The sequence below is a fragment of the Corvus cornix genome, chromosome 18 (genome assembly GCF_000738735.6).
Source record: "Corvus cornix cornix isolate S_Up_H32 chromosome 18, ASM73873v5, whole genome shotgun sequence".
Taxonomy (NCBI): Eukaryota; Metazoa; Chordata; class Aves; order Passeriformes; family Corvidae; genus Corvus; species Corvus cornix.
In genome coordinates this window covers 12,492,527-12,504,621 of record NC_046347.1, presented here as the reverse complement: position 1 = coordinate 12,504,621, position 12,095 = coordinate 12,492,527, and the positions used below count along the sequence as shown (strand labels likewise).

At 37.9% G+C, this 12,095-nt stretch overlaps 1 protein-coding gene across 8 annotated transcripts in view; it reads left to right on the top strand.

Annotated features, from left to right (window-relative positions):
• The window catches only part of CCDC57 (coiled-coil domain containing 57), a 38,461-nt gene that overhangs the window by 18,331 nt on the left and 8,035 nt on the right, over positions 1 to 12,095 (top strand). For 4 of the 8 annotated variants that reach the window (XM_039562515.1, XM_039562513.1, XM_039562521.1 and 1 more), the window contains 4 exons: positions 835 to 935; positions 4,419 to 4,647; positions 5,394 to 5,524; positions 11,662 to 11,784. In XM_039562515.1, coding sequence (XP_039418449.1) covers positions 835 to 935; positions 4,419 to 4,647; positions 5,394 to 5,524; positions 11,662 to 11,784 — 584 coding nt within the window. Of the gene's footprint in view, positions 1 to 834; positions 936 to 3,480; positions 3,567 to 4,418; positions 4,648 to 5,393; positions 5,525 to 8,476; positions 8,555 to 11,661; positions 12,032 to 12,095 lie in introns of those variants that run through there. The other 4 variants (XM_039562519.1, XM_039562517.1, XM_039562518.1 and 1 more) reach the window with 4 other exon arrangements.

The following is a 12,095-nucleotide window of genomic DNA, read 5'->3' as shown; positions in this document are numbered from 1 at the left end:
GGGCTACCCAATCCATGAGTGTGTAAAAATCATTACTGTGGGGTTCTTAAGATTGCACAGTACACAAGCACACAGTAGTCTGAGATTCTGTATTACAAATTACTACAAAACAATTATTAGTAGAAACAAATACACACACACATTATAAGTCACTACAAAATTACCACTAGAAAAGCAACTGTGTATATATTTTGCAAGAGTGAAGCAAATATATGTATATTACAAGTTATGACAGAATTCTTGATAGTGAAGCCGGTATGTAGAATCACAGAATGGTTTGGATTGGAACGGATCTCCTAGTCCAAACCCCCCTGCCATGGGAGTTTACAGTGTATCTGTTCACAGAATATGCACTGAAGTGGTATACAAAAGGAGGTTCAGGGGGAACTTACCACTACCTACAACTACCTGAAAGGAAGTTGTGAGGTGGGGATCAGTCTCTCTTTCCTACTAATAAGCAATAGGACAACAGAAATGACCTCAAGTTATGCCAGTGGAGGTTTGGATTGGATATTAGGAAAAATTTCTTTTTGGGAAGGCTTATTCAAGCACAGGCTGCCCAGGGAGATGGTTGAGTCATCATCCCTGGAGGTGCTTAAAAGGCATGTACGCCTGGGCATTTGAAGATATGTTTTAGTGGTGGACTCGGCAGTGTTAGCTTACTGGTTTCACTTGATGATATTAAAGGTCTTTTCCAACCTAAATAATTCTGTGGCCCTATGATTCTGTAACTAGATATTTATATGCATGAGACAGTGTTCTGAAGGAGCTCTTGCTATGAAAACCGAAACTCTCTATGAATACATATACATTCATATTATACTCTTCTTTTAGGTTCATTGAGCACAAACAAAGTTTCAGCTGGAACCATGCTGAGCAACGTCAAAGTCAGCTCAACTAAGTTGGATTGTATGGTAAACCCGGACACAGAAAAGGTGTGATGAGGTTTAAACTACCTAAAAGTATATGTATGCGTGTGTGTAATTAAATACATAGTGTATTACTTTTGTGTGAATAAATATTATAAACTGAACTAATATGTGCTTATGTGATTGGTTAGATGAGAGCCAGCAAAGATTTTTTCAGCTGAACTTACGCTTATTCTTTCAAGGCAATAAATTTTGACTAGTCATCCCTTGGCACAAGTAATTTCTGATCTTGCAAGCCAGTTTTGATGGGTTTTTTTCCCACTTGCAAATGCTTAAGCTACTGTGTGTCACCTCTCAATTTCCATTGTAAATCCACATTTTAGCCTTTTTTTTAAAATACCAAGTGCAACGTGGTATGACCAGGAGAAAGTACTCCAGTGCTGTCTTGGAGTGCTCACTACTAAGGAAAAACCCACTGGGTGTGGGAGCATATTTTGCTCTGTTCAAGGGCTTACAAACATCATTCCCACTGTGTTATTTTAAAGGGTAAGAACAATATGAGCATTCAAGTGGCAATGGCATCTCTTGGGAAAAATAATAACGGAATTGAAAACTGGGACAAATATCTAGTACTATGTAAGGAGTAAGTCACTGTATGTTCTCCTCTTCCTGTCTCCCAGCAACTTCGTGGTGTAGTAAACAGAGTCTGAAGTAAGATAGTTTAAAAAACAATTTTAAAAAATCAGGGTTTTCCAATTGTCAAGTCGTCTGTAAGATCTACTGGTATCATCTACCAGTATATTATCATGCTTTAATCTTACTGTTAGGACTCACCAGTAACAATCTAAGTTCAAGAAAATTGAAATAATAGCTAAGTAATAAATAAGCATGAAAGGTCCTGATTGAAAAGCTAAGAGCTTTAAAAGCTGAAACAATATCAATGTTTAAATAAAACTTAGGACTCTTATGAACCTTGTGTGGAAACATGCATAACCAACCATGCACAGATCATGTTTAATCGCAGTTTTATCTCTTTGCTAAATATAGAAGGGAATTGTTTGTTCATGCTGTCAAATTATGTTTAGAAAGTTGTGTGCCAGTACAGACAGGGCAGATTTATTTTTTCTCTTTGGCCACTTCCAGAATTAGGTGAAAATTACATTTTATACCAATTCGTTTTTGTTGTTGCTGCAGAAAATGTTTTACAAACTACTGTCCAAGGTGCATTCTGATTTTCTTTGCATTTCTGTATGTGAGGATAGAGCCTTAAAAAAAAAAATTGAGAGTGACTTTGCCTTGGAGACTGTAAGATATGAACTTTCTCTGTTCCAGAGGTTAATCTTTTGCTTCATGATGCTGAATTATAATTGAATGCTCATGGCTGGATATGAGAACAGGAACAATTTCAGGCAGTGATTTGCACCTTCATTGTGAAGTGCTGAATTACTTATGCTTTATATGTATAGACACGTAGCAAATAGGGGATATGCAGGCCAAAACTTCAAGGGAATAAAATGCTGGAATTGTAGTTGATGCTGTCTTCACTGAAGTTGAAGTATTGTTTCCTGCCTATTTCTGCTGTCTGCTTTATATTTTCTTTCTCAGTACATAACAAGACTTCTTAGACATAGACTGAGCTGGAAGCAGCCCTGAAAATATCTTAAAAACAATGGGCAAAACTTCATTTTAATTTCTTACTGGATTTCACAAGTGCTTATCTTTAGCACTTTTCTGCACTTTTTCTGTGCTTCTTACATTTATTAATTGCATGCTAAGGATGTAGTTAAGTCCATGAAGAATTACAGGCAAAAATGTTTCTACCTCAGGGAGTTCAGAATCTGTTGAGCAATAATGGTGACTAAACATAGGGGTGCAGGTGTGAAGTCAGTAAAGAGAGCCATAGTTTTAGTTTTCTATTTTCCATTTAATATAACAGTTTCTGTAACCATAGTCTAGAAATTATAGACTCCAATGCTAAAGAAGAAGAGGAAAGTTTATTGTGGAAACTAGTAAAAAGAGCATGTAAACTTTTGAGTGTGTGTGTATTTTTATTTTGTACCAGCTCTGAGGAGAGTTTTTCCTTCCACTCTTCCTTAGTACCCATTTTTTCAGTGTTTTCTCTCCTTAGTACTGCAGAATTTTGCACAGATCTAAAGGTAAAAAGATTTCTGAGTTCCACTCCTAACTCTACAGCTTACAGTCTGTCACCTGAAAAAAAAAAAACAAACCAAACCCAAACTTCTGTGCAATGCTGTGGAATCTTTTTCTGGAAAGTTCAGGAAAAATAAAAGTTTAAGCAAGTGGCATCCCATGCCCCAGGCAGGTGATGTGGTTTTGCCTTTTGATCTGGTGAAGGTGGTCCACAATGTGAGAACGAGTGGTGCCATAACTGGTCATTGCCTTCACCTCTCTTTATGTTAAGCCTTAGTATGTCAATTGCACTGAGGAAGGCAAGACTGTAAGAATTTGTGGCTACTTGTATTAATTCCTTTTATACAAATAGATGCATGTCAAAGTGGTGTTCCTTTTTCCTTTTACTTTGCTGTCTTAGTATTTTTAGACTCTAGTCCTGCACTAATTTCTCTACCTTTCTCCCCCATACTGTTTGTAGGCCTGCATGCTTTTCCTGTATGTTTTCAAGAGCCTTCCTTTTCATGACGAAACTATCCAAAGAAATAAGAGCATGGGAGTTGCATGGTACAATAAGGCAACAATGGTTTGGTTTTTTCTCAGTATGGACAATAGCTTTCAATGTGTACTTCTTGAATTGTAGTGTTTAGAGCGATTTAGTCGAAAACTGATTCGGATTGCACAGTTAGTGTAGTACGCTTCTAACTGGTTTATATGTAGAAGAGTAAACATACCAATGAGTAATTATAAAACAATTTTAATGCACATGATACATTTAGATACTTGTGGCAATGTGTGAAATGTAAAATGTTTATAGGGAGATAACTGTTCAGTGAATGATGACTATTTAAATGGATATCAAAAAGTCTCCTCTGTGGGGACTGAAAGAAGACAGTATATAGGTCTTGAAAAACAAGGATGTGGTCTTTTGGGTATATACCTTATCATAATATATATCTGCAGGTGGACTCAGGTTGGCAGAGACAAAACAGATTGTAGAATCTTTACTTTTCAGTAAATGTTTTAAGTCATATCTACCCCTTATGTTTGTATGTGCACAATGGCTAAAAAAAGAAGGATTTGTAGCAGATTGCTATTTGGTATAAAGAGGCTTTTTCCACATTTTATCTTAAAATTAAATGTTCTTTAGTTTACAGTTATACAGTTATGTGTATTATTTTATACTGATAGTTAACAATATCTGTGGGAATGTCTCAGGCTGTTACAGTGTTTTGCTCCGCAGTTTAATTTGCCCTATACTGCTAACATAATCTTGAAAATGGATCCTAAAAAATGGGCCGTAGTCTTCAACTTCACGCGTTTTCCTCAACTGGCTTCTCATGCATATTTGTACAGATCTCTGAACCTACAGATCTCACTTTCAAAATATTCATTATAAGCACTGTCTGTTTTATTCAGGAGCCAGAACCCAAAGCTCTTGAAGAAAACATGGTAGATTTTGGACAACAGTTACCTGATGTAGGTACTGGTGTTGGTTGTCAGTATTGTGTCAAACGCACTCTACGAGGAATGCAAAATAAACTCAAGGAAGCAGCAAGAAAAATCTCAATTCTGAGCCAAGAAAAGCAGCAGCTGATTGAAATGGGAAACAGACTCAGGGCAGAACTTGGAATGCTGTTAAAAGAAGGTAAATTTATTCTAAAGAAAAGTGCTAGCATATATATTTGGAATAAAACAGGGGAATCAGTTCATCCTTTGAGCTGGAGAAAGCGAGGCTTTGTTATAAAAACAAGGTGCTGGACCTGACTGATCCCTGATTTGCATAGCTCATGTGAGACTGTGGTACTAATCCTTGCAAGTAAGATTATCCTGTGATAGGAGATGCTAAGATAGAACAATGAGTCTGTATGTAGTACGCTTCTAACTAGCTTATGTGTGGAAGAGGAAACATACCAATGAGTAATTGTAAAACAATTTTAATGCACATGATGATACACTTAGATAGAGTCTGTATGTGGTGACTTCTGTTGATAAACATCTTAGATGAGGTGCCTAGATGTCAGTGTGCGAACTGGAACTTGAACTTTAAGACTTTGTTTATGAGCAGAAAAGACGTACTGTATCTCTTGGAATAAAAACTAATGCTTTAGGAAAGTGGAAGAGAAAGCAGAATAAGCTTACTGTAGAGTAAACTTGAATTAAGAGTATATAGATTTCACTGTGGATATTTGAGTTCCATGCATAGTTCTTCTGGCAATGAAGCAAGGAAAAAACCACAAGGCCCATTTCTGCATAGCATTGAAACCATCTGCAATGAGAAGGCCCGTGTTCTGTGGTTCATTTATACCTGCTGTAAACACTTGCTGGAAATGTAATATTGATGACAAAATAACAACAAAGAATGCCTTCCTCAGTATATTCTTTCTTTTATAGGACTTTGGCATCCTGTTAGCTCTAAACACTGCACAATCTGTATTGGTAGTCTTCTTCCAAGAGAACTTGTCAAAAGAACACAGTGTCAGCTATCAGTTCTAAATCATCTACAGCACAGACTCTCATCACAGGTAATTATATGCTCTCTGAAATCTAGCGATAATGAGCCATTAAGCCAGTTATAATTCCATGAATATAACTTACCTTAAAATTCTGCATTTCAATTACTCTTACTGAGTTTAGCTCAAATCTATCTTTGGAAGGTTCCTTAGAATGATTGCACATCCAGAGCTGGAAGGAACCCATGAGGATCTTTGAATTTGATGTCACACAGGACAATCTAGAAGTTAAGCCGTTTATCTTAAGGGCATTATCCCAAACGCTTTTTGAACACAGACAGGCTTGGGGCCGTGAGCATGCCCTGGGGAGTTTGTTCCACTGCTTGACCACCCTCTCAGGGAAGAATTGTCTGAATTTCCCTTGATGAAGATTTAAGCCATTCCTCCACATGCTATCACCAGACACCAAAACCAAAGATCAGCACCTCCTACTCTGCTCCCCCATCATGGAAGGAAGTTATAGAGAGCAATGAGGTCATCCACCAGCCTCCTCTTTTTTAAGCTGAACAAGCCAAGTATCCTCAGACACTCCTCATAAATCTAGCCATCTAGTCTTTTCACCATCTTTGTTGCCCTCCTTTGGACACATTCTAATATTTCTATATTCTTCTCATATTGTGGAGCCTAAAAATGCACACAGTACTTGAGGTAAGGCCATACCAATGCTGAGCATAGTGGGACATTCACTCCTTTTGGCTGTTTGGCTGTACTATGCTTAACATACTGAGGACACAGCTGGCACTTCTGGCCACCAGGATACACTGTTGACTCGTGCTGAGCTTGCCAACAATCAAAACCCCCAGATCCCTTTCTTCAGGGCTGCACTTCAGCCTCTTGTCCCACAGTGTATACAGACATCCATGACTGTAGTCCCAGGTACAGAATCCAGCTCTTTTGCTTCCATTAAATTTCATGCGGTTGGTGATTGCCAAGCATTCCAGTCTATCAAGATCTCTTTGTAAGGTCTCTCAACCCACAAGGGAATCGATGAGTCCTTCTCATTTAGTATCATCAGCAAACTTAGTGTACACTCAACTCGTGTCCAGGTCGTTGATCAAAGACTGGAGAGAATTGACCCTAAAATTGAGCCCTGGGAAACACCATTAGGCCATAAGGCAGATGGTTCCCTATAAGTTTAAAGGGTTTGGGACTTCAAAAGTAGTATTTTAAAACATGATCTTCAGCCAAGGTATTTCAGAAATACACGTGTTTATGCAGCATAAATGCAATCCTAAATTACAAATTTATTAAGGCTTAGTTTTAACTAAGCAAGAAAGGCCATTTGAAGGACTTGCACTGTGTTCTAACATAAACATTAAAATGATTAATCAGTGAGGATATTTCCAAATACAGTGGTGGGATTTTAAAGCACCCATGTCCAAATGACTATAATAGCACCTTTTCCATATATGAAAGCAGGATGTATAGTTAACCTGTCAAATATTTGGTAATTAAAATACAACATTTAATAGTTAAATTGCAACATTTATCAGAGAGACTAATGAATAAATCCTGGTTTCCCTAGTAGTTAGTGGTAGACCTCCCAGTAACTTTGATAATCAGGATTTCACTATGTACTTAATTCATCAGCAGATTTGTTCCTGTGAGGATTGAGTCAGAACGGTTGATTGTCATCGTAGTTTTGAGGGCAGTGAACAATGTTCTTTCAGAAAGGGTGAGGTTGTTGCTCTGAGGTATAAAACTGCAGCAGAATTATTAACCAAGTTTAGCTGGGGAAACACTTCCTCTGGGAACCACTCTGGGCAAGTTGTTACGGTGTTTGGTCACTCTCAATAAAGAAGGTTGGCATTTGGTTGGGGTATTCTTTCCCCTTATACTTAAGTGAGGTATCCTGTACTTACCTTTTGCCCATTGTCACTTGGTCTTCCACTGTATACTGCTGAGAAGACTCCAACTCAGTCATCTTTATCTCCTTCCACCATCCTCATCAGATGCTTATACATGTTGAAAAGATCACTCTTGATCTATCTCTTCTGGAGGCCAGCAAGGCCAGCTGCCCCAGCCTCTCCTTCTACGTCAGATGTTCCAATTCCCTGATCATCTTTGTGGCTGTTTGCTGGTTTGCTGTTTGTGGCTGCTGCATTATGTTCATGTCTTTCTCATGCTGGGGAGCCCAAAAGTGGACACAATACTCTAAATGTGGTTGCACCAGTGCTTGGTAGAGGAAATCATCACCTCCCTTGGCCTGCTGGCAGTACTTTTTTTGGTGCAGCTGAGTATGCTGTTAGCTGAAGGCTTCGTGAATGCATTGCTGCCTCATGTTCAACTCATAGTTCCCCAGGTCTCTTGTTTCTTATCTGCTGAGCTGCTTTCCAAACAGTCAGCCTCCAGCATATTAGTTTGAAACTACAGTCTCCTCTGCCTTTGGGGGAGAAAATCAGCTGAATTTAAGCTAATGTCCTCTGTTTATTTTTAATTCTCCCTTTATGTATTCCTACCTGTCTTAATTGAAATCAAAAAAAGTTTTGAGAGCCTAGACCAGAGCCTTTTTGTGGATTACTAAAGTTCATTCAGGAATATGTAAGAGATTGAAGTTAAATGTTTCTCTTTTCACCTACTAAAATCTGTAGAATTATCTCTAGATAATATGAAACCATACGGGATATAATCCCACCGTGTTGTCATATTGCACTAAGAAATCACAACTTTCAGCTATCTACTTGAAAATTTTGTCATCTCAATACATTCTAAAAATGTCTTAGACATTTTCATACATAGACACATTCTAAAAAGATGGAATAACTATGCCTTTGTGTTAAGCATGCCATCCTGTGGGGCTTTTAGCTTGCAATTATCACTAATTCTTCAAAAGTTATCTGGTTGGCCTAGGTATACTATGAAGTATATGAACCATCTGGCCAGACAGTTTGAATGACAAAAGTGAGTTTCTTAAAAAAGAGCCAGTGTAAGTAAATTCTAATTAATATTTTATTTTTCTTACAGTTAAGAATGATGCTAAAGAAAAGAAAAAGAGAAAAAGCATATTTACCTCCGTTGCTTCGAGTAAATGCTACAAATTAGGTAAAGGAAGGTTAAGTGACTCGGCTGGCTCAATCGTTTTGGCAATTTAGTTATGCCAAAACAACCAGATATATTTCTTCTCCTGTGAAGTAAAACAGCACTACAGATTAGCCATGTGACTGTACCCATCAGGGATGTTAGCTGGACTAATTACAAAAACTTCTGGGTTAGTAGATCTAAGAAAATACTGTACAAGTTTGAAGTGCAAAGGTCATCCAGCAATTAAATTTGAGAACAAGTACTGACAGGGTCAAGTTCAATGGTCTTTAGGCAATCTGGTCTTTAGGCAAACAGTTATGCAGCTTCTGCACAGGATTGCTATTCTCTTGGATAAAGAATAGTAGTAAAAACAAGTAGTACTTTTTTGGAGGGCTCACACATTTGAGTCTGAAAGGAAAAGGCTCTCCAAGCATCCAAAATATGCAGGAGTATTTCACCCAGAAGAGCCATATTATTTGGGAAAGAAAATGAATACATATATTCCTTGGCTAAGGTGAATTTGTCAGACTGAATCTATGGGAACATTTTTGAATATGTTCTAAGGGAACCTGGCAGGGATGAACACTGCATTTGGACATCCCACCACAGGTACTTGAATTTCTCTTAGCTTCTTCCTAGCAGAAGGTATCCAACAGGAGGGGGACTCCTGTCTGGTAGACAAAGGTTGCCTGAAGTCCAAAAGGCTGTGCTGCTAGAGTCAATTATAACCAAATTTGAACTGATTGCTTGAGTGAAAATAAGTCCCTGTTCTTCTTTACTGCCCATTAGTCAATGAAGAAGTTTTAAAGATTGCCGTGTGAGCAAGCATTGTAAACATCTATCTGACAGAGATAAACTGAGAATGCCATCTGCTGTATCTTTCCAGAGCTAATGGAGACTTATTCTTCCTCAGATAGAGCAGATAGTCTACGACAACAGAAATTGAGGACTGTAACAGGTCAGTCAGATAAGTGCAATGTGAGCTGGAGATTCTGGTATATTTTATCAAATTTATCTAATCAAGTTCTTTTGATGTCAAAAGTATTAGTGAGTGCATCAAAAATATGAGTTAGGACATACCATAGTATGACACAGCCATCTGCACTGGGAGACTGAGAAGATTCAAATTATTTGAGTTCTGTGACAAAACAAGAATGCAGCACTGTTTTTCAACTCTTCATTGACAGTCTGAGGACCTGATCAAGAGCTGTTACAGCAGCACTGCCACAAGAAGTATTAGCATCTTGTTGTAGCGTGAGGAGGGTTCTCAGAGAAAAGAATTAGAGAACATCAAGTACATAGCCTCACTAGCATATCAATACTACATCTTGTGGGACAGTGGGATGGGCTGCTTCTGGAGCAGGAAATCTTTAACTTCTTTTGAAGTTAAACTCCAAAGTGAAAACTTCAACTCCAGTCCTAGGTGACAGTCCTAAGCATGTGATTCTGACCTCCCTCTTGTGGGGTTTCTAAAGAGAATAGGTGAGGCAGCTGTTACAGTGTGCAGGGTGCCTGGAATGTGGTCCGCCAACAAATGAACTTATTGTGGAATGCCTCAGCATGCTTATGGATATACAGTTTTTTCCAGATGCTTGTGATCCTCTTATTAGCCTAAAGTGACAAGCTTGGCGTCCTTTGTTCACTTGAACTTTCAGTTCACTGTTTCAGAAATAGTGACCTGTTTATTAAATGTTAACACTGGAAGCAATTTTTACAAAGGAAATTAGGGTTCAGCAATCCATTTGAGTAGACCTTGTTTTTAAACAAGCTGCTTATTTCATCTCCGGTAACTTGCTTGTTTCATCTCTTCACTGCTGGAACTGAGGTTTGAAAAAGATTAGCCAAATGCTTATACCAAACATATATAAATGTGATTTCCAGATCTGGGCAAAGCTGCCACAATTAAAAACCACATTTTTTTTCCTTTTCTACCTCTTTAATTATTCTTTCTTTCACAGCTCATCTTAGAACTTAGCTGACTCTCAAATTAAGACCAATAAATATTCATATCCATCCATCCCAGTCTACTCTTCCCTTATTTTCAATGAGCAAGATAAAGATACTTTGTTTGTATTTTTCTACACATCTTGTGTCTCCCATGTTCTGTTAAAAATCATTAAAGATGATTCTTGCTTTTGTAAGATAGATTTAAAAAATACAGTATGACTATGGCGCTTGGTGAGGTAGAATTTGACTGTGAGTTTCCAGATGGCAAGCTAAACTCTGGGAGCAGTAGTTCAATCTCTTCAGCTGATGGGTTGCTTGGAGGTCCTAGCTGAAGTGGCTGTCACTGAGTATCCTTCCACCTCTGGAACTTTTGAGTCATCATTTGTCCAGACTAGAAAGGATAGCTCTTCTTACATCCAGGCTGTTCCGTACTCTCATTCCAGGCTGCTCTTTGTCCAGAACATACCTCCTGAGGCTTCAGCTCCTACACTAAAGCTGAGCTCCAGGCTGACCTTCCAAAGACTACTAGTATTCTAGTTTGGGTGTTTTTATTCTAGGTGATTACTCTTACCAGCCAGGCTACATTTGCTCCCAGCGTTCCAAGATCTTCATCCTTACAAAAAACCAAGATAATTTATTACTGTCAGAGTTACAGGAATTTCACTGTCAGTTACTTTACGTAATGGGCTCACATTTTATTTCTTTAGTCTTAAATACATAGCAAAAGACTTTGATGTTTATTTGCATCTCCTTTGACAGAGCTGAAGCAGTTTGCTTTTCATCAAATCTCACTTAAGTTACTACAAGTTGAAAGTTGGTGAAACTTTGAGAGGTAAATTAGTTTATTTTAGCTGCTGACAATTTACTTTTCCACAGCTGCTTTATTTTTTGGAGCTTTTCTTATGTAATTTAATCATAAGAAAATACAAAAGTGAAGAAGAACCCTGACAATATAAGATTGAGCAACAAGCAAGGTGATAGTAACAGCACCAGGAAATGTGAATTTTAAACAGATTTGATACTAGGTTTATTAGAAGGGTAGTTTGGCCCTGTTGAACTGAAGGGAACATAATTCGTAATTCATTCTTTTAAATCTAGCAGTGTAACAGCAAACTGAGCTATAAGGGTATTTAGTTTCAGGGACCATGAGTTTCTTGTGTTAATGTAATATTTCACATTAGGAGCTGCGGTATGCAAGGCAACAGCATCCTTCGAGGTTCTCTTCTCTTATTGCCTGCCCTAGCTTAAAGGAAGAAGAAGCTCCAAGCAGCTGTGGGGAAGAAACAGAAGTACCATCCGCTGAGGTACAGTGCAGTTTTATGATCAATGTAATTCACCTTCATTTGGATTTTTCAATCTGAATTGCTAAACAGTCATCTCCTGGAAGACTGAAAAACCTATGTCTTTTTAAAATTATGCATTGTTCCTGTACAAAATAGTATTTGTTAACACTAAATAAACTAGGGTTTCTCAATCACTGCCATGATGTTGTAATTAATCTTCTTGTACAACCTTTCAAAATTAAAAATAAAAATTTTTTTATTGCCTCTTGCTGAAACCTTCTATTTTTCCAAGTCCAAGATGCCACTTTGAAATTTAACCAATTTTCTGATGT